The 22,380-nt window shown below is 40.0% G+C and overlaps 2 protein-coding genes across 2 annotated transcripts in view; both read right to left on the bottom strand.

Moving 5' to 3' along the window:
• UBN2 (ubinuclein 2) overlaps nt 1-4,877 on the bottom strand; it is a 54,674-nt gene extending 49,797 nt beyond the window's left edge. The window contains exon 1 of the mRNA XM_082772068.1: nt 3,917-4,877. Coding sequence (XP_082628194.1) covers nt 3,917-4,360 — 444 coding nt within the window. The 5' untranslated portion in view covers nt 4,361-4,877. The remainder of the gene's footprint in view (nt 1-3,916) is intronic.
• An 11,850-nt stretch (nt 4,878-16,727) lies between these two features.
• IFT56 (intraflagellar transport 56) overlaps nt 16,728-22,380 on the bottom strand; it is a 49,619-nt gene continuing 43,966 nt past the window's right edge. The window contains exons 17-18 of the mRNA XM_082778571.1: nt 19,349-19,482; nt 16,728-18,010 (exon numbers count right to left, since the gene is read on the bottom strand). Coding sequence (XP_082634697.1) covers nt 17,899-18,010; nt 19,349-19,482 — 246 coding nt within the window. The 3' untranslated portion in view covers nt 16,728-17,898. The remainder of the gene's footprint in view (nt 18,011-19,348; nt 19,483-22,380) is intronic.

Genomic DNA, 22,380 nt, shown 5'->3' with positions numbered 1-22,380 from the left:
TCAACTTACTCTAGTGCCTATCCTACTGGTGCCATGATCCTCTTAGACACCATATGGAAGGTGTACCTGGTAGGCTAATCAGCAAGAAAGCAACTAGAAGACTACAACGCAAAATCATAGCCATAACTAATGCCTTGAAGTCTTACTGTTTTTTTTCTTCAGAAAACTGTACTCATAGCACAAATATTACAAGACTGCCACTACAGCAGCCAGAAGAATGATTTAATACTCCAGCTGTACAAATAAGCAGGAAGCACACACTGAGTTTTCACTGACAAGAAGTCAATGAACAATAATCAAGAGTATGACAAGTTTTGCCTTTTTTTTCCCCCCTCCTCTCAGAAAAAGTACAACAGAAGAATGGAGCCACAACCTTCAAATCAGAGCCTATATATAAAATACTGTAGTTCTTGTACAGGGAAGGGTGCAAGAAGATGCTACAACATGACAGAATCAAGTTAAGCCTTTATGGATGCCAACTAACTCCACCGCATGCATAGACTGCTCAATGAATGAAGATTCACGATAGACTAACAGGAACAAAAAAGCTATTCTCTACACTCTGAAGAGCAAGATCCTCCCCACAGTGTGAAAACTGAGTACTTAAAGGAAAAAAACATAAAAGAGGGTTATAGTTAAATGTGAAACAACTAATAGGTTACATACACATTTCTTGCAAGCGTAACTTAATATAAAACTTAAAAAAAACGTGCTCAGCTCATGCAACACCCTTTTTCCTCCATTAGTGGGGAAAACCTACTCCACATCTGCTAGGGAAATGGCTTTTTTTTTTTTAATTGTGAAATAAAGACAAGTTGAGGCCAGAGGTCAAGTAAAATTTAGTACTAAAGTTTTTTTTTTTTTTTTTTTTTTTTTTTTTTTTTAACTTTCCTCTCTCTACCAAACACTCAAAGCCATAGTTGACTACTGCTTTGAATAGTTAAGTTTTGGCAAATTTTAATCCTGGCAGTGTATCTAAGGGCTCTGCCACTCAAGAAGCTTCAAGACGTTACTACTTCAGTACCTTCACAGCCTGTCTGGCAGAAACCAACTTGAGCTTCTGGCTCATCCACTTCACGTTCAGTTTTACACAGCAAGCTTCAAAATGCACCAGCAGAAAAGGAGGCATACTTTTCTTTCTGCCAGTTAAAGAGGCAAATAAACTCTTCAACCACACTGTTCTGTTACTCACGTGCCAGAAGTTTTACATAAATAATTCCTACCAAAACATGAACTATACTAACAACTCTACCAAAGGATGCTGTCTTTCTTAAGATAAAAAAAGTAGGACAAGGACATCACAAGTTTATTGTAAACACTTCCCCTAGGTTCTCATTCAGGCTGAAAACCCGACTTTAGAATTAAAAAATGTGATGTTCATACTGTCAAGCAAGTTTGGTGGGTTTTGTTGTTGGTGGTTTGTTTTTGTTTTTTAACTGTTTAAGGGACCTATTAAAGCAATGTTTCAAGTTATTCCCATACATCCTTCCCAGACGTATGGGAATGGACGACCTCTGGAAAACTGTTACGGGTTGCTGCAGCTTGAAGCAGCACTACAAGATAAAGATGTGTTCCTAATTATGTAACGCTGAACTCAAATGGGAATAGTTATAAGGAAGTTGAGCAACTTATAAGGGATAAGGAGCAAACAATAGCCTTCAGAAAACCCAATCAATCTTTACCCTACAAAAACAGTTTGCATAACTAAGTTTGCATGAACTGTTCATGTCAAGCTGATTCATTACAGAAATAAACTGAGTTCTGGATTTCAGAATTTAAAACTACAGCATTAACTGCCAACTAGTTACTACCTGCTCAAGAGAAAAACCTCACAGATTCTGTAGAAAAGTGGCAGAGGGACAAAGTTTCCTGGTCAAGTTCCATTTTAACAAGGTAGTTTTCTCTTCCAGAGCTACTGTACTCAGCAAGCAGGATCAGTTTTCCTTTCCTAATTGTTTCTATTTTAGGACTTTGAACAGGTTACATAATTTGTTGGTCTGAGAATGAGCAGGTAAGAGACACACTTCTGTCATCCTAATCCTCCTGCACTATGCAGAGCAAATTCTCCTCTTTAACGTTCTTTAACCACAGAAGAACCTTGATACACTGGTTTTATGGGTGAGCAAAACGCGTTTCCGCTCTCTTTTCATGCTGACTGATACAAGATTGTAAGTCCTTCCCACACCACATCAAAGAAGCTTTTTCAGTTTCTACCCTGTAACAAGCAAGAAGTTAAACTGAAAGGACAACTACACAACATCTGACACTTTTTACATAATCAGTTGTTTTTCTATACAGTCCAGCAAGAAATGGGACATAACCATCTATTGATTTTCAATCTGGATTCTACATAGAGCTGAAAAAAAAAAGACTGAATTTATTATAAAACAATTCTAACACTATTTCTATCTTAAAAGCATATTTCTCTGATTCAAATTGTACCAAAAATCCACTTTTTTTTTCCCTTTCCCTCTCTCCAGAATACACTGAATTTGCATCAGAACTATGTTAAAATGTCATTTTGTCCCCACTTATGCAATTAACATATTACCAACCTACAGAAAAAAGCAATTATAGAGCTTGAGACTGCCAAAGGCAGAAGTCAGCCTCCATACACTGAACCACTGCTAAACACTAACACAACTTCTACCTTTGCGCAGGAACTACTCAGAAAGATGGCACTTCACAGAGCAGCAGACTACTGCTACAATTTGGAGGAGTCGTGGTGGGCACTGTTTGCCCACAACAGCTGTAGGACAGGATGAACACAAGGAACAACCTTTTAACTTGTATCAGAAGATCTCAGAGGGATTATTAATATCAGCCATTGATTTTTCTGTCTTCTACATTTGACAACAATCCAATTCTACATCCCTCCTACTACAGTGAAAAAAGCAAACAGAGTGGTAAGTACCGTTACAGAATCAGCATCATCTAAAAATGCTTTTCTTCATAAAACGGAAGTTTTAGCCAATCTTCAGTTAGTTCTGATTGAAAAACCTACTGACAATATCAGTACTGGTACTTGCTATTTGCTTTTAATTTTCAACCAAAGCTACCACAACCTTGTCAGTAGCGGCTGCCCCTTCCCTTTTACAAGAAGATAGGAACTTTCTCTGAAACTGAGTGCTTACATTAAGAGAAGCCACAACTACCTAAATCAATTCCAACTTTATCATGTCCTTAACTCCCTGTGAGTGACTGGCTCAAGTGTGGCCAGCTTAAGGACATGCATCTCTCATTCCTACTTGAAAGCGGAGCCTCTCTGACTGGCTGATGCCACTTGCTTCTTTAAGTTGTCTGCACCAGCTTTTCCCCTTAAAAACCAAAGCAGCTCGAGTAGGAAGTATTTTCTGTTTGGGAGGAAAAAGGGAAGTAGTTTCTTTTGGAGTGAAGTTTCTGACAGTTACAGGTGAGGTTACAGTGCCAACAACAACTCTGAATCGCTCCTGCCCCTTCCTCAGACTGCAGAAACTCATCTCCAGGACTGCTTAACGCGCACTTCACTGCTCCACGAGGCTCACAGCGGAGCCAGACTACTAACTCCTCATTTACTTGCCCAGAGCCTACAGAGAACCTGAAATAAACGGCCCGGCAGTGTAACAGTTCCATCCCGTTGGCGGCCAAGCAAAACTGAAATAAACCCTCCCAGGCACTGCGGACACAGGGCAGGAAACGGGCGAGGGGCAGAGGGCCGGGCACCAGGGGCACGGGACGTGCTCGCCAGCTCCATGCGGGAGCCCAGGAGCCGCGGGGCGCCGCCTCGCCTTCCCCTTCAGGCCAGGAGGAGGCCGGAGGCACGGCGAGGCCGCCGGACTTCCCCCTGCGGCGCCGCCCCCCCCCCCCCCCGGCAGGTCGGGGCGGGCAGCGGCCGGGCCTCGGGGAAGGGCCCGCGGGCCTCGGGGGGGTCCCGTACCCGCGAGTCCCCGCAGAGCAGCAGCTCCGGGTAGCTGAACTCCACGCAGCCCTCCTCGGTGGGGTCCTTCAGCACCACCTCCAGGCGGACCGTCTGGCGGAGCGGGAGCGCCTCCTGCGGCGGCGGCGGCTCCTGCCGGCTGCCCTGGCGCGGCGGCGGTAGCTGCGGCGGCGGCGGCTCGGGCCGGGGGGGCTCCCGCGGCGGCTGCGGCTCGGGCCGGGGGGGCTCCCGCGGCGGCTCCAGGCGGGCTCCGCTCTCCCGGGGCGGCAGCGGCGGCGGCTCCGGCCGGGAGGCTTCGTGCGGCGGCTCCGGCGGCGGCGGCGCCTCGCGGCCCGCCACCATCCCCGGCGGCGGCTCCGGCTCCCGCTCCAGCGCCGGGCTCCCGGCCTCGCGGCGCCTCACGGGTGACAGGCTGATCAACGGCACCCGGCGCGGCTCCGCCATCCTCCGCCGCCTCCCCCCACCCCCCGCCCGCCCCGCTCGCCCGCCCGCCGGCCGGCCCCCGCCTCCCGCCTCCCGGTGACACCGCGCTCCGCGCTCCCTCCCCCTCGGCTGCTCCTCCCTCCCTCCCTCTCCCCTCCCCCGCTCCGCCGCCCGGTCGGAGCTGCCCCCCTACGTTCTCCTCGCCGCCCCCGCCATCTTGGCGCCCCCCCACATAAATAGAAGCAGGCCCGCAGCCCGCGCATGCGCCACCGGGCGGCCGAGGCCGGCGGCGCCGCCCCGCCTCGCTGCTCGCAGCGCTCGGCTTCCCCCCCCCGCCCTCCTCCCGCCCCTCGACGTCACCGCGCCCGCCGCGCGCCCGCCCGCCCGCCCCCGGTTGCCGTGGCGATGTGCACGCCGCCCGCCGGCCGGGCCTTAAAGGGGCCGCGCCGCGCGGGGCAATGGCGGACCAACGGCCGGGCCCGCCCTCAGGGGCCACCGGAGTGCGGGGGGGCCGCGCCGGCGGCTCTACCCCGCTGAGGTGTCCGGCGACTGCACGTCAGTCACCAAAATAAAAACCTCCAAATATGAAAAGCGATCGAGACTCTTTAATTCTGTGTGTGTGGGGGGGGGGGGGGGGGGGGGGGGGAACAGTCGGTTCCAGGTTGTGAGGTGGCGGTGTGGAGGCGTCTTGGCTCACGGGCATCGAGGCGCTGTGCGGCCACCTGAGGGGACCGGCTTTGTCCATGCTGCTGCCTGGGCTGAGGCAGCCTCTTCTGCAGGACGGCGGGGCCTGCAGTGGCAGCGAGGTGGTCCTGCGAGGACATGGAGCTCCGTGGCCACCTCGGGCGCATAGGGTGCCAGTTCTGGTCACGGGAAGCAGTTCTGGGGTGTTGAGAGCGAGGTGTCCTCAAGACACAAGTTAGGCAGAGTAAGAGCAGCAGCGAGGCTCCCTCCTCCGCGAGCAAGAGCTGCCTGCAAGTGCACAAGTGTTTCAGTCTGTCACCACCTACTTTGACAGACTGGGTGCTGGTATCTCCAGACGGAGGTATGCCACCAAAACTGCTGAGTTTCAGGAAGTTATAAACACCCTCCTATGCACTGTCTTCTCCAACTGTTTGGGAGCAGACAGAAAAATGTTACATTTTTTTCCTCTGTAGCCTCAGTGTTTCTGGGAAGGACAAGTTTTGTTCTCTTTTTAAAAATGTACTCATGTGATGCAAGACAAGTGTGATTTACATATCTGTATTTGAATAATTACAACAGACCATTCCATATAGAACATTACCCCGCTTTTCACTCTTTATCACAGCACACAATGGTTTCTTCTTACTGCGTATTAAGTTTTTTGACTTGACTTACTTTCATCTAGACGCCAGAGAAGATTCATGACACTGGAATGGTGTTACCAAAAAGTCTGGTTCACTACAGCGGAGAACATTCCAGAATCTTACTTGCAACAGGAAGTCAGTGGAGTGCCTGACCTGATCTGAGAAACAGGCTGTCCTTTTGAAGTCCTTTTGAAAGCCTTTGTTGAGCTTTGTAGTCAAAGGAACTTGTTTTATCTTAAAACCTTGCAGGTTCCAGTGCAACTAGCAAGCTTGGCAGAGATATTCCTCAAATACATTTTGACTTTCAAGTTTGTAAGATTATTTGTAAATCCCACCTGTTCTCCTGTTGAAAATTTCATGCAGCTATTGGAGGAGACATGTAATAAGCAATGTGTTTCTGGACTCAACTGAACATCACTAAGCTACAGACCTGCAGATCCTGCCAGGCAGATTCTACTCCTCATCAAAGCTTCTGCACAGCCTGTGTCATTAAGCTTTGCGATGACAGAAGGGGGCCTTTCCTTGTCAAAAGAGCAATTTAGTGTTCAGAAAGCAGAAGTCTTAGGTAGAAATCATGGGCTCTTCTGTGGCTTTGCTGAATGCTTGTTTTCAATTACCAGATGGGAGACTGGAGACTGAAATAAGCACACTATAGTAACAGGAATACAACAATCTGTGTTTGTAGGTAATATGTGCACATATCCTTGGAAAAGGGTGAAGATAAGCTGTGCATTGTAAGTATCCAACCTAAAAGTCAATTCTATCTTTCAGTCTCATAAGACGTATTTAGAAATAACAAATGTAAGATAGGTACAGCACAAGAAAATGAGGCTTGCATCTAGAGTCAGTACTTTAAATTCTGTTGATTGTTGTGTAGATACACTTGGAACCACATCCTGGTCAGATTTGCAACATGCTTTTTAAATAAGAAAAAAAGAGACAGATAGCAATAACCGATTAGACCTTTGATAGAGTTACAGAGAAAAATAGTAGTAGTTCTTGGAAATAGCAGACAGCCATTTGTTCTAAGTTAAGACATTGCAGACTTTGATAGGAGTAGCAGCCTTTCACATCTAAAGTTTTTGTAGATATTTACTCTTTCATTTTTATTCTCTCTTCTTCTTCCTCTCTTCTAGGAGTTTAATTAGACAAATAAATCATCAGAAATCTATTTTGTCTAACCTCTGATCAACTTGGAGCACACATTTCTTATGAAGCTCAACATTTGTTTATACAGCTAGACAAATAACAGTTCTAAGTCTCTGAATTTAAAGTGAAGTTAGCAAAGACAGTTGCTAACTGTCAGGGGCTCTGTATCTTGGTGTCTTGAACTAAACCAGAAAGAAACAGCTGCATATCCAAGCATAGCAAGCACTGGAATAAGTTATCATTACATTTTGCAAAAGATGCTGTAAGCAGCTAGAAAGACTCCCAAAAAAACAAAGCAAATCCACTACAGCCTAAGTTCTTTATGCATTTCGTTTTGAATACACCAGCTTGTGCTGAACCAAACAGTTTCAAGAAGATTTGTTTTTGTTCTAATCATTGTTTTCCTGTTCTGCTACTTGTTTTGTTCTTTGGGGTTTAGCCGTGCCTCAGACTACATATTGTTTGTATGCTCTATAATGTGCATAAAATGTAGGGAAAAAAAAAAAAAAAGTGTTTTATAATGGAACCTCCAGTGAGGTAGGAGCTGTACTGAAAGCCAAGTCATGCCTGTGCCAGCCACTCAAAAGTCTCCAAAGGACACCCCTACCCATCTGGGGCTTTGTTTTTGTGAGAATATCCTCATTTTCCATGGGTTGTTTCCTCACCACATCTTCCTGATACCTTGGTTTCTTATGTCCCAACCAGGCATCTTGTTGATTGTCATGGTCCTTCCTCTAAAACTGCCACCACAGCAGCTACAACATTCATTGCTGTGTCAGGAGTTGCTCCAGCTGCAGGTAGGATGATGTTTGTGTAGCCTTTGCTACAGCTGCTTTTGCATCACAAGAATCTGCTGCACCAGCAATGTGGGAGGCATTACTGTTTTTTTTTTTTTTTTTCTTTTTTTCCTTGCTTGTTTATTTTTTGTAATGAGGCTCTCTGAATTCACATACAGTTTTTTTTTTTTTTTTTTTTTTTTTGGACTTGATTTCCCTTCCTACATTTTTCCTGTGTTGTCTTCTGCCAGATCCAGAAAACAAGTGCCATGACCATTCTGAAATCAAGATTGATCAAGAGACTTTGAGTAAATGCAGAAGAATGAACACAACACAGCTCAAGGAATAATAAAACCCTTCTATTTCTCTAAACCAAGCATTAACGCCATACAAACAATCTGGAAAAAATAATTTCTTTTTCTCAGAGGATACTTCCCTCTCCTCTTCTTCTAATTATAAATACAATTTCCTGCAGAACATACCTCAAACTTTCTGTATCCTATCTAAGTAGGATTAAGTACCACTTAATCTTGCCAGGCTGGAATCAGGCACATGTTTTTAGAGTTGTCACCAGCTACCACATCCTTAAAAGGTCCAAAGTTCTCTATTTAGTTATGTAGACTCTGCTTTAGAAGGATTGTAGGCAGGTAGAGAAATATCAGATGTTGAGGACTAGAAAAAGTGTATTGGCTTCAGGTGATTAGGATATACTTTAGAAGGGCAGTTATAGTTCTTATTTATCACTATTTCAAGGCAGAGGAACAGTGATGGTCAACTTTATCCCATGCATTGGTATATTGTACCCTGTGAACTGGTCAAACCGTACTTCTTGGAGAGTGAAAGTTTGAGGCTATAAGACACTGGAGATGTTTCAAGAATATTAAGAACAGCTTTGAACAAAAGATCAAAAAGTGAAAAAAAGCTCAAATTTTCAATGACAACAGGAACTTTTATTTTTCAAGTAGCAGCAATTTGGAACTAGAGGCCTCATGCTGAAAACAGTTTTTGCCTTTAGAAGTGGATTTAGGTGCTTCACTTCCTGAAATCAAGAATGGTCTTCTAGAACTGTTGTGTGCCTGGACAGCAAAAAAGGCAGCGCTGGGTATCTAGTAGGTAGCTGACAAAAACAGAATGTCGGCTTTTATCTCAGCAGGGCAAGTCTTCACATTACAAAAGCAAATGGATTTACAGGACTGTGAATATCATAGTGGTGTGAGTTCCCCAGCCAGCCAAAGGGTGAGTGTTACCTAAATCTACTGTCTTTACTGTTCACGTGTAATTTCTCAAAGAGAATTTCGAACTCACATTACTGCTGCATGATTAGTGATTTTTATGATCTACAGAATACTGTAATATCCTTTAATCTAAGCTAATAAAAACCAGAATATCATAACTTAGAGGAACCTCTGAGAAAATTCAAAGCTTCAAAAGCTGCATTGCCATGGAATTGCAGCATAAGCCAGGTTAGCAAGAAAAATGGTGAGAGAAAATGGAAAGAAGAACTGCATCTCAGTCAAGGAAAAGCAAACTTGGGAAGAGCTTTTGATCCTGAAGAGGAGGTGAGATTTAAGTTTTCTACCTAACATTAAACATCAGCTCTTAAGTATGCGCATTTACCAAGCAGAATGCTGGTAATTTTTTCCCTCAGGTAACAGCACCAGAATCAATTCTAACTAGCAAGATAAGAACATTTTTCTTGTTACATTTTATTTTTTACTTAATTGTTAATAATTGTTTCTGCTTCTGTTGTTAAGATTCCTTGCTAGAACAAGTATGCAACTTTCATCTTTAAGCTCTCCTAATGTTATGGGTAATACTCAGCTGAGGCTGACAAACAAGCTGCAAACTTCTCCAGTAGGAATGAACCTAGGTGAAGTGTGTGGCTTCTGTGTCTTAACTGAAATTAATTAGGGAATATCAGCATCTGAGATACTCTGCCAAGCAGCGAAGATTAGTATGAGATCTAGAATCACTAGGAAATTCCTCCTTGCAGATACACCTTTTGCTAAGGAAGAGGAAGGAACAAGGCAAAAAACAAACAAACAAACAAACAAAAAAAAAAAAACAAAAAAAAACTTCTAAGTAGTAACAAAAAGATTTAAACAAACAAACTACAAAAGATAAAATAACCTTTTACCTAAAATCCTGGAATTTTCTTTGAGTAGCAAGATGAAATACATCAGAAATAAACACGGGATTCTGTGGAGGAGTGCCCAGTAACACACACACACACAAAAGTATTTTTTTTTTATTATAAATATATAGAAAGAGAGCAGAACTCAATGAACTAAGGATCATCTGCCTGTAACATGTTGATTGTGACAATGTCACCTGAACTGTGCTTAAGCTGAGTTTAAAATTTAAAATCAGCTGCCTTTAGAAAGGTTTCCTTAATGGTAGCTCTTTTATGATTCATACCTGCTCCTTTTACAGTGTAAAAACACCTACATATTTACAGAGATTGAAAGGGATTATGTGCTCAGGAAAGAGTCATGTGTCTCATGTTTTTTTCTCATTTGCCCTGTTTCTTTAAAGATGCTTGCTGAATGGGATACTTATCTGAGTGAAAAGCCTGTTCCATCAGGCCAGCACCCCTGGAGGCAGCCGAAGATTACCAGCCTGGCTGAAACTCTGGAGTCAGGTTATTGTCTTATCTTCACAGCGCTGTCTGCTGGTTTTATTCTTCCAATAGTAATTAAAAGCACACAAGTATCTATGAGTCACAATTTTAAGTAGCTAACGTACCTGTAACGTGAATAAGAAAGATTGGCTTTGTATAGAATTCTCTGCTTGAATGGCAATTCTACACTAAAAGCACTAGTAATTTAATGGGGTAAAAGGGTCTGGAAGGAATTCTCAGCGATACAAAAGCTAATGTGCCATAGACGCTCTTGTTGAGGTTTCTCTTTTAAGTGCTGACCTAGGACAAGACAAATACTGCTGCACGGTGCCCATGAAAATGGACCCAGTCACACTGCAGGCCTGACTGGCCTTGGTCACGCACATGGTGGTATTTCCTGGGTTTAGTAAAATATAAATATTTTAGTAATTATCAGAAAATGCTTTCATGTATTAGATACTATAATGTGTATTTTTTAAAAGTATAGTCACTGTTCACGAAACAACTTTCAAGCATGTTCACCCTCCCAAAAAGGAGAATTATATATATTACATGATTGCAAAACAACCTTCTAGGAAATGTTTGGCATACAAAGTAGTGTTTGGCTGTGACCTTGGAAGATATTTTTTTTCCCTCTTCTTCTCTAGTTTCTCTTTTGGCTTTCAGACTGGTTTTACAAAAACTCCAATTTCCTAACCACCTCTTTCAGTGCCTCTCAGCACTTTGGGAACTGCTTTGCCTTACATAAAGTACTATATCTAAATAAGTACACGTTATCACAGACAGCTGAGGGTGATTGCATAAACAAATTACAACATTTTTAACATTCATATAAGCTTATGATCAGAATAGTCAAGGTACACTTTGCATGCACAGTTCAGCATTTTCATACTTCCATGATTTTATTTCCAAGCCAAATTGCTTTCAAAAAGCAAAGCACATATTCATCACCAAGAATTAACTACATACCAAGCCTGCAGATCCAACACAAAGCTGCTTTTGAGTTGCCACAATATTAAAAATAGCATCTGAAAAATTACTCGTGAAAAGTGATTTTCCATACATGAATAATTTAAACAGACAAATGGCATTTTATTAAACTCTGTTTTCTTACCACCTCATGTTGTATTTTGAGAAGATGTATGAAATTTAAAAACTTTTCAGAATATTAAAGTGTAGCAGCAATAGCAGTGAGAATTTTAAGAAGAGCGGCTGCTACATACCAGAAATGCTTGTGAGAACAATCTACATTTTCTGCATGATGGCTGTATTTCAAATGCCATTTTCCCGGCCTTGACAGAATTCCCCCTTACACTTATAAATAATTATACAGTCGGATTTAGCTTATATTGAGTACTTATCTGAAGACTTCCTCATGGTTTTAAGAGATTTTAAAGTTACTTATTTCGTAAGCGTCGTACTCATTTGTAGTCCTCCATAGGATTTAGCATATTTTATAAATTTGAACAAATGTTAACTAGAATGTTTCTGTGAAGTAGGGCAAGGCAAGTAAGAGGTGGGATGAGGGGAGGAAGAGATAGGTGGAAAACTTTATGACAGCACTGTAAGGCCAGTCACATATTAGTGGGTAGATTGGAAGAGAAAACACTTGATAGGGAAGGGAAAACATGCAGAAATGAAAAACAGAAACTACAACAAGACCTGTTTGAGAATAGCTAGCTAAATTGAGTGGGAAGTCTTGTAAAACTGGCCTCAGAAACTACTTTGCTCTGACCAGAAAATAGCTCTTCTGCTTTTAAGTGGTGGGGAAAACCAATTGTTTTTTATACAACTAATTCCCATCTCAGTTTGTTCAGTGACAACTAAAGCACTTGTGACTTCATGAATAAGTCGGACAAAAGTAAGATTGAACTTGTAGAATACAATTACTCTGATAACCATCAGTAGTGCGAATATACCAGACAGTTTAAGACCTTGTTTATCAGATTTGCCAATTTGATTATTCTAAAGTTTTCGTAGATAGAAAGGTAGATTGCTGTTATAGAGGGACATTTACTTCATGTAATATTATTTAATTGAACAGCTCTGCGAAGTTAGATGATCAGTTTTTATCACATGATGGCTACCCATATAATGGCCTCGACCTGTATGCACACCCTTATGAGAGGCAAGGCAATGCACACTCTTATGAGAGGCAAGGCAAAGATTACCAGTAGCTTTGGAGCAGACACGCATAATGACCCCATCATTCTTAAGAAGTACAGAATCAGCAAATAAAATTAAAGCTGTAGTATTGCAATGTGGAATGCAACTATTAGAATTGAAGCCTGGATCTTTTCTATGTAGCATAAGCCATCTCTACGTTATTGTATTATTAAAATGATATTGTATTCTATATAATTCTGCACTGTTGTGTGTCGTTTTTCACAGAACTGACCACTTGAAAGTTGATTACCGTGATCAAGGAACAGATAGTGAAGTCTGAGGCTCATCACTCTTCCCTAGTTAAGGGCCAGCTTAAAGTGCAGTTTGAGGACTGCATAAAAGTGCAATTCAGAGATGACAGCATATCCCACCGTTTGATTTAGCTACATCTGAGAAGCGCTACAATCTATCCCATAAGCTACTTTGACAAGAAATACAGTAAGTTGCAGGTTCCTGAGGATCTAGTTGTAAAAACATTTTAAAGGCCATACTAACTTTACCACATCTGTTATTTTTAATTACCTTAAAGATAACATAATGTGGGGCAATTACGCACAATAGAGTCTAAGTATGAATTGAAACAGAAGTTCTCTTTTAATTCGAAGAATAAACTCAGTTTTCTTAAAAAACAAAGCTTTTACTAAACATAGACTTTTATTTTTAAATCTATAAATAGATGCTAGTGTAATTTATCAATTAAGCAAGTTCTATAAGGAATTTGGGATCTGACCATTGCCCAGAGATGTCAAGTACCTACTTTATCTGTTGCAAATGAAACAAAAGTTCAAAACCTACAAACTCAAAAGTAAGCTTTTGGTGGTTGGCTTCTAAATGTGATCTAAGTACAAAGGAAAGTAGTAATATCTTTAAAATTTTGCAAGCAGCTTTAAACAATGGGACTCCATCTCCAATAATCTGTCTGCGATACTGTAAAATTGATGTAATAAAGAATGAATGGGAATATACTTGACTCTGATGACATGGATCCTCTACAAGTTTAGCTGTGCAGCGGTTATACAAATGCAATACGTACATTTCTAATGTATTGCTGATTTAAAAGAGTAGCGTAACAGCATTAGTAAGGCACACATTAAATGAGTGGAGAATGACAAATGGTGAAAAGTAGCTGTCAGTCATTAACAGAATGTTTTGGGGGTTTACCTTAGTAGAGTCCTGGAAGAATTGATGATTCAGCATATCCCATGATCATTCAGATATAAATGCAAAACAGCACTAATAGAAGGTTGCAGAGAAAGAGATTAGTAATGAATGAGGCTAAAATAGTTGCACGCAGTGATGTGTGTAAGGTGGAAAACTGATAGCATTCAAACAAAATACATTTTTCTTAGAGCTAAAGGTAGGGTGATTCTTCAGAAAGGTAGAATGTATCCTGGAAAATAATAGTTCTGGAAAAACCCTAGATGTCAAGTCACAGTTGAGAAGCAATTTAATGTGAGCTCCCTCTGTGATAATATGGCAAAAAATGTGAATACAGTCTTTGAGTACACTCGTAGGAGAATAGTGAGCAGCAGTATGGAGGAACATATTCCAGTGTCACATACAGTGATAAATTACCCTCAGTGCTACACAGCCACATTAAAAAAAAAAAAAAAAATCTGTTGACAAACTGATTGCCAGTTTTCCAAGCTGGAAAACATCCTTACAAGAGATGTTCTTTTTAATACAGAGTTGATGGGGTTGCATTTTATACCTCAAGAGGGAAAAACAAAAACAAAAACAAAAACAAGAACGCCAGTCTTTAATGACTATTTAACATAGCAGACATGAACACTAGAAGAAAATAATAGAAAATGAGGCCAAACAAAATGAGTCTAGAATTAAGGTGCATTTTTAAAAGAACAAAGGTGATTTATGAATTTGAACAAATGGATCTTTCATTACCCACCTTTTAAGCATTTCTGGCAAATATTTTTATGGAAAATCAAATTATTGGATTCAATACAAAGATTAGCAGATGAAATCTACCACCTTACAATATGTAGGGTCAGAACAGATTATCTAGTAGTCCACTGAAGGCTTGATTTTAATGGTTACCAGTGATGCTTTCATGTAGTTATCTACTTAATCAGGAATCATATGAATAAATTAAATGTGGGGAAGGAAGTCTGGAAATGAAAGTGAAAAAAGGGTGACTGGAAATTATTTCTGGAGATAATAGAGGAAATATTTTTTTAAAGAGTAAGCCAAAAAGCAAAAATACAGGTGTTTTCTTCATTGTATGTATAACTCCCATCTAGTGAAACTACATGTAACAACAACTATACACTTAACTGTTTGTTTTCCATCTTTTTATCTAATGGCCAAGCTCCTTATTCAAACTTAGACAACTCGTTTATGAAAATCAATGAGAGATCTTCAACTTGAAGGCACCACGTAGACCTAAATGCCTGCTAGAGTGCATGGTCAAAGTTGGAATATGAGATTACCTTTGTTTCACAATGATCTTGCCACCTCCAGATTAGTACATCACTTGGATCCAGCTGCTGCTGCATTTAGGAATTATATGCTAGATTCCAGAATTAATACAAGAGGGCTGCTGCTATATTGTATCAGTTCAGATGCTGGCCAAAGTGTATTTTATCCTGGAACTCGCAGCAGTAGAAAGGATAAATGTCTACCCTGTAGTATAATTCACTTGGATATTACTGGCACAAACGTTGTCGAGGTATTACCAAACGTAAGGTCATCATCCTTATTTACCAGGAATGGGTCAGCACCCAACTAAAAGCAGTTACACAGTGTTTTGGTTTCGGTTTCTCTAGCTGCCACTGTTTAGATATGACTGCTAACACAGTACCTTCTGTGCACTGTGTGTACTATTTTCCAGATTTAGATATTTATTCAAAGTATAAAGAAATAGCTGTGTTTTCCATACTCTTCCTTGTAATTCTAGTGATGCAGCAATTTTTTTTGCCTTAGTCTCTCTTTCATTGCATTACCTGAAATACTGCTGTTTTCAATTTTATATTCACTTATTAGTGACCCAATAAATTTAGCAGTTTCCCTGACTCTGCACATGCATTCTTCACTGTGTGCTTGTTCTATGTAAGTCCCTTTTGTTGTTACAGTTTTTCTCCACATCTTCCTCCCTATTTAGATTACTGCAACTCCTTACATTCCTACAGTATGGGGAAATATGGAAAAGGCCAGGGATAAAGCTCTGCTAACCACCTGACAAACTGCTTTAGACATTTTTTATTCCCTTTCTGCATCAGCTAAGGCAACTTCTATCACACTTCTATTATTTAAATATTATTTCAGATTAAATAGTGAAAGACGTTATTTGAACACAATTCAAAGGTAAAATAAATACCAATATTTCAGGACTTTTCTTCTGCATTTTAATAGTACTTACCTATCTGCTGTATTACCAAGACTCTAAATAGTAGGACAATATATAACATATCTTTTATTTCATCACTGCACAAGACAAAACCCTGCAGTCCGCAGTTCTTTATGCCTTAAATTATAAATATTATCAGTCAAAAAAATGCACTGTGCTAAAATCCACATTACTTAGTGTATTAAATATGACTTTGTGACTACAGTGAACAAAGGTGACATTTTCAAAAACTTCTTCACTGGTCGTGGACAAAGAATTTAAAGTTAGTCGCCAAGCTCATGTGCTGTAATGCCATCACACTTACTTCAGAAGATTCATCCAACATTTAAAATGGTGTGCAATGGATTTGGAGCTGCTCTGCAGCTCTCCTGCAGGTTAAGTTTCAATAAAGGAAGTAATTAGAAGCATTTAACATCTGCTACAAAGCCACCAACATGATTTTTTGAAGCTTTGTACCAAGACTTACAGCAGTATTCCTGATCTGTTTCCAAGTTAATTAAACTGGTAGGGAAGAGAAAAATGGCTTTTTCAAGATAAATGTGTTTCATAACCGCTTTCAGTGAAAATACGTAATGCTGCTCTTTCTCTTTTGAATCAGTGTATTGTTGCCACTACCCCTGCTGAATGACTTTATTATTGTTGCTTATCAGTTTTCTAGGTTTTTACGTAAATGCAAATAGTCACAACTACCAGCGTGCTTCCAAATATCTGAATGATGATGCCCACATTTTTTGCTTAAAACAGTAAAAAAAACTCTGACATGTTATATGGCAGAAAGGTGTATATGGAACATATACACCCAGTCTCCTTATTATCAGCTTCAAACCATCGTAAAATCAGGACCAAGGCCACTGGCTTGCCTTTGAATAACTACTGAACAAACATTTAATGACCAGTCACAGATTTACCCTTTTCCACAGCAAAATGAATATAGTATTTCAATTCCTTCAGCATGAAGCAACACAGACCAACATTCAACTGCAGATTCAATTAAAAGCTTTAATTAAAGCACAGATAGCAGAGAATATTGTATTCAAACTCCTCCTCCAATACAAAAATACTTCAGAAGTATTTTACAAATTTACAAATTGCAAATTTTGTTTTTACAAAAAAATACAAAGATTTTTTCACTGCAAACCATATAATACATTTCTATGTTACAACTGTTGCCTTCTTTTAGAATTGTGTGTTTCCTAACTGCTCTCCCTTAGCGCACATGAGAGTAATTATCTCCAAAAGGATAATAAATATATTTGTAACTAGGGTGGTAAAAGCTGAAGAAAATGATTCTAAACAGTTCCTTTATCCGTAAGACTGTGAAACTAAATGAATTACTCACATGAATTACATTAACACGGATAAACGTTTTCAGTGTTGATTTTGAGTTTTGAGTCAAATCTCAAAGCAAGATGGAACAATCCAGTCAGTCAAACCTCCGTGCTCTGAAAAAGATGCTTTGTTACTAACCTAGAAAGCAAGTAAGCCATTCTGAATCTTGGCATTTGGCACTGATTAACTCTCATCTTCAGAATTAATAGTAAGAAAGAAAACAATCCTTACAGACATAAAAAAAAAAAAAAAGAGAAGTCTTTAGTTGCTGAGATTTATCCAGAAAAGGCCAGTGCTCAAAATATGATTTGTATTTTACCCCAGGCAGGTAATATATGTTAATTCTTTATGTGTTATCAGATATCCTATTTTGGTTGTCACAGTCATGCTTTCTACTTGCCATATTCCATCACTTGCTGCAGTAGACTTGTCTCAGTCAATTAACAAATTATTCTTCTCCAGAGGTCAGGAGACATACTTTTCAAAAACCACAAAGCACTCCAGTCACTTGTGCAGGGAAATCTGGGGAACATCTGAAGAACACTTTGATTTGTGGACTGTTGGAATGAGTACTAAAAAACCTGAGAAACTTGGAATGAGGAAATAGAGATAGGTATAAGAGAAAAAATACCAATCAGACTTTAATGAAAAGTACTTGCTGAATGCTTTGCAGTCTCACAGAACTACATCATTACTCAGCTGGCCTGCTTGATGTCCTAAAGTCCTGCAAAGAAGAAAATACCTGGAATGCACAGGAGAAGCCAAGACCCACATCTTACAGCCACAAACGAAATGGTAGTTGACACAGATCATTTTATGACACTGGCTTAGACAGGGACTCGGTTCTCCCTGGCCCACTTTTTCATAATGCGAATAATGTATTCTACTTGAGAATTGCCGGTGCTTCTCAGAAGATGCACTACTTCCCGTAGAGTCTCTCTACAAATGTGAAAAGCGAAGATTTAAATGCGTGTGAGAACCAACTGATACAATAAACAAGCACCCACATCCAAACTATTTTGCAAAACATGGTTCCTAGACAGAGAGATCCATTCATCTGCAGAGCAGAACTAAGTAAAAATGCACGATAGTTTAGATCCTAGGAGGGGGAAAGGTCTTGTGTGCATTGAAACAGGGAGAGAAATTAAAAGTAAAAACCTGCAAAATGTAACTACTTTGTTTGGCATTGTGTGTGTGTGTGTCTATGTACGCATTTATATGTAAACCCTTACTCTTGCAAATCAGTTCCCCAGAACTAAACAAAATATTATTTTTCTCTTACGCTACTTGCTAATCTGCAATAAGGCAACATCTAGTTTAATGGTGCCAAAGCACCTTATACCTTACAAATAAATAAATAGCATGGAAACAAACCATACCAATAGGATAAACCAGTATGAACCTGCAGTTTGCTAGCTACTTTACAGCCAGAACTTGCATTCATAATGTAAAACAGGCAAGCTATGTATATTTTACTGCTTCTACTGCAGTACTTGCCAGAAAGGACACTTGAAGGGTGTTGTAGTTAATGAGATTATTCCAGCAGAGAAGGGAATACAAGGAACGTACAGAAGCCAAGATACACACCTTCCAGTCATGTACGAAATAGCAACTTTGGTCAGGAGAGAATGGCCATCTGGCATCACAGCATAATGTTCACGAGGGAACAGTTCTTAAATACAACCTCACTACTCTCTCTCATTCTCCCATTCAACGAAATGAGCCAAAACCAAAATTATCAGTAAGAGATCATTTCCTTTAAGCTTTCATCAATGTGTATCTTTTACTGACACAGACAGTTTTCAGAAAGCAAATTTTAGTGGTCTCTCACCTATTCATTATTTAGAGAAACCAATGTCCTTCCTCAAGTGCTGAGCAAACACTTCCTTATTTCTGTTCTATGAACCTTAAAATGTCATGGGACAGTTTTCCATTCTTAGGCTATCAACATGAAATGAGGTCTTTTCCCTCAGGATACAAACATACTGCATTTATAACTTAGCTCCTCCTAGTAGCACGACCAATATATTTTGGTTGCCAACAATTCATAGCATTCACTGATAAGATATTCTCTACCACATATTCTATAACTGTTGACGTAGAAGATATGTTTCAAATTGAATACTGCGTAAAGAACCACTGGCCAGAGTTTCTGTTCACCAACAGGTCAGTGAAGAACTAGATGAGAATACTGACTCAAATCTAAGATTCTAGTTTACAGCTAATTGGAAATAGGAAAACTATAATCTAAATGCAGATAAAACAAAGAATACTCACTTTGCTTCTCGGCCAGCTAAGATCATTTGAAAGACACCAACACAAGCACCTCTCTTGCCTTCCCAGTATTCAGGATTACTGTCCAGTCTCTCCAGAACATCAAATGCTTTGGCTGCATAGTAAAACTGACGCATCTGCAGAAGAAGAGAAATATTATGTATTCCTGACTCTATGACTATCTTTCAGAAGGGGATCAAAAATTCTGAGTTCAGTTTTCTGCAATGAGCATTAAGTCATAGAAGCAACATGCATTTATTTTTATGTTTTTCTGCTGGCAGCAAGTGACACAGAACAAGCACATTTCAGTTCTATGTAGGGAAAAAGGTAGTATTATGATATTATTGCTACACGTCTTTGAAGGTACTATAGACAAACTGCATTGTGAACTTCTATTAATTGGTTATTATCAGCACTGTTCTTGTTTTGATCATATACATTTAACAAAAGCTAACAGAACATCTTTCCTACCTTTACTTCTTTTTTTTCTCCTCCCTAACAGCATTAACTTTTAAAGTATGAGTTGTCATACATATGAGTACAGTCATACCAACCAAAGTCCTTGATACAATACCAACTCAAACTAGTCCAAACATTTTAAAACTAAACCCGTTTTCCTCATCTAGAGTTGGTCACAAAGGTGTATTTGACATCTTTTGGGTTAAACTCAGAGCTAAATTTTATATTTCAGTGTACTTACAGTACAGTAAAAATTATGATTCAGTGACTCTATAACCTGAAATTTTCCCAAGCATAGAAAGATTATGTACTCTATTTTTTTCTGCCTTAGGTTCTCTACTTGTAAATGGGAACAAGAAACAAGTTGGTTGATAATAGTCAGTAGGAAAGGAGTGACTGCAGTAACTGTGGCTTTTGAAGTCATTATAACTCATGTCAACCTTATCTATGACTGTGAATGTTCTTCAATTGGGCAAGCCCAAGTAGAAATGGTGTTTGTGTCTAGCATCTTCCCTGAAGCGCACACAGAAGGTAGGCTGAACACAACCTCCTATTCTTTGATAGCTGGAAGCCTGCATCTGACAAGAAAAAAGGTTAGGCTATGGGAGTTATATTTGGATACTTTACTCGGAGAAGCATAGGTATTACAGAATAATTCAATTTTCTTCACATACATGGTGATGTTAACCACAGGTGATTTAACTGAATGGGAATAAATATGGTCACTGTAAACAGACATCTCTGCTAAAAAGAAATTACTGAAATACTGACCTCTCCAAAATGGCATCTGATTTAGGTCCATTAAGCAGATACCAATTTAATGTCCTCTTTCTATCTCACATAAAAGCAGGAATTGCTTCACCTTAAATCACATACTGCTCCCTATATGGATAGGATGGCCTATTTCATGTAAAAGAAGCAAGGAATTAGCCAGAAGTCCTGCATGCCAGCTTCCTCATCAAACAACTTCTATCAGAATAGATAGCAATGGCACATCCAGCTACACCTACTCTCTGATAGCTGTTAGCTTTGCTCCATTAACATTCATTTAGCATTCTGTTGAATGAAGACTGGCACGACTACCTTCTTAAGTTACAGCTATGGTGCTGTCTGCAGCCCTCCAGTATAATGTATTTCAGAAACAACTGGAGAATGCTACATAGACACAAGCAATACAGGCCTTGCCAGTTCATGGGAAAGGTAGAAACAGCTGGTAGTGTAGAAAGACAAGTTATAACACTGCATTAATTATACATACTTTGATAGCCTTTGAAATGAAATTCCTTGGTCATCTGTGGCCATATGTAGACATAAATAGCCAGAAAAATTTAGTCCTGACAGTGCATTTTTTAAAAGTTCTAGATAAATCTGAAGTGTGGAGCTGCTTCTCCTGTAGTGTACAATATGGTTTGAGAAGAATTTAGGAAAAGTAATCAACTGATATAAATGTGACTTAAGATGGCCTGTAGATAGATTTTACACAAGTTCTGACTGTCAACTTTGTTTCACAAATTGCAGCCAAGGTAAATACAAGAGGGAACAGCCCCTTGCTTGAGCAAAAAGACTTTTAGTGTGGGATGGTGGATGGAATACTTGAAATAATCCCCTCTGTTTTAAAAGAATGCTTTTGAAATCGTAAGGCAGATTTTCTGATTTATAGTTGTGTTCTTCAGTATGCAGGTATTGTTGCTCTTTGGAGAGCTTAGCTGAACTGAGAATCATTGGGACGTTTTCAATAGAACTCAGTTTACTATCTTTTCTCTTTGATGGCAAGTTTTGTTAATGTATCTCTAATAAGCCTATCCTAATAGCTGCTAGTTCTTGTGTATTCACTTAAATTGGGAGTCTTCACTGAAGCAGTTCCATCAAGTTTAAACCTATTACCTGTGTTCTGCTCCTCTCAGATCTGCCTTCTTAAAGCAATGAACTACTCTGTTTTCACAATCACAAAATTACAATCTGTCTTCACATTCTATATGTAATTAAAATTAAATATAAAATGGCTGCTCCTCAAATATCTTTGGTCCACCTTCTGATAAAACCAGCTCTGGTGAACACATTCTGAAATGTGGATGACCAGTGCCTCAACCCGATGATTCTTCCAAAAACCATCTTTTTCTCCTGTCACTGCACTGCTACTTCTCTAGGTCCCAAAAAGCGCAATCTTCCTGGTAGATGGTAGAGAAGATGCCTGATAGAGCATCCTGTTATTGTCTACTAACACCTTGCACAGCAGTACTCTTTGTACAGGACAATCACTTTTTCTTCCTCCTACATTTATACTCCTCTCAAACCTGTTGGTCTTTATGAGTCTCTATATACATCCTATGGATAAAGCTTTCTTTTACGTGCTTTGCAGAACAGCATCAAAGTTGAATCTGAGCTAAGTCTCAATGTGTATAGGCACAATCTGAAGAATTAGATTCTAGGAATTGAGGCAGAATTGCATTCAGCTTCCCAAGACCTCTTCACTTACTAACATATCTTTGTATAAACTAGAATTTGGAGGTGGGCCAGCAGTATATTAGCATGGAGCACTGGAACTAGTAAACATGATCTAGAAGCTTAGTACAAGT

Source organism: Aythya marila (assembly GCF_965140915.1).
Source record: "Aythya marila genome assembly, chromosome: 1".
Classification (NCBI taxonomy): Eukaryota; Metazoa; Chordata; class Aves; order Anseriformes; family Anatidae; genus Aythya; species Aythya marila.
The sequence above is the reverse complement of the archived record's forward strand: the minus strand, read 5'-3'. Positions and strand labels throughout refer to the sequence as shown.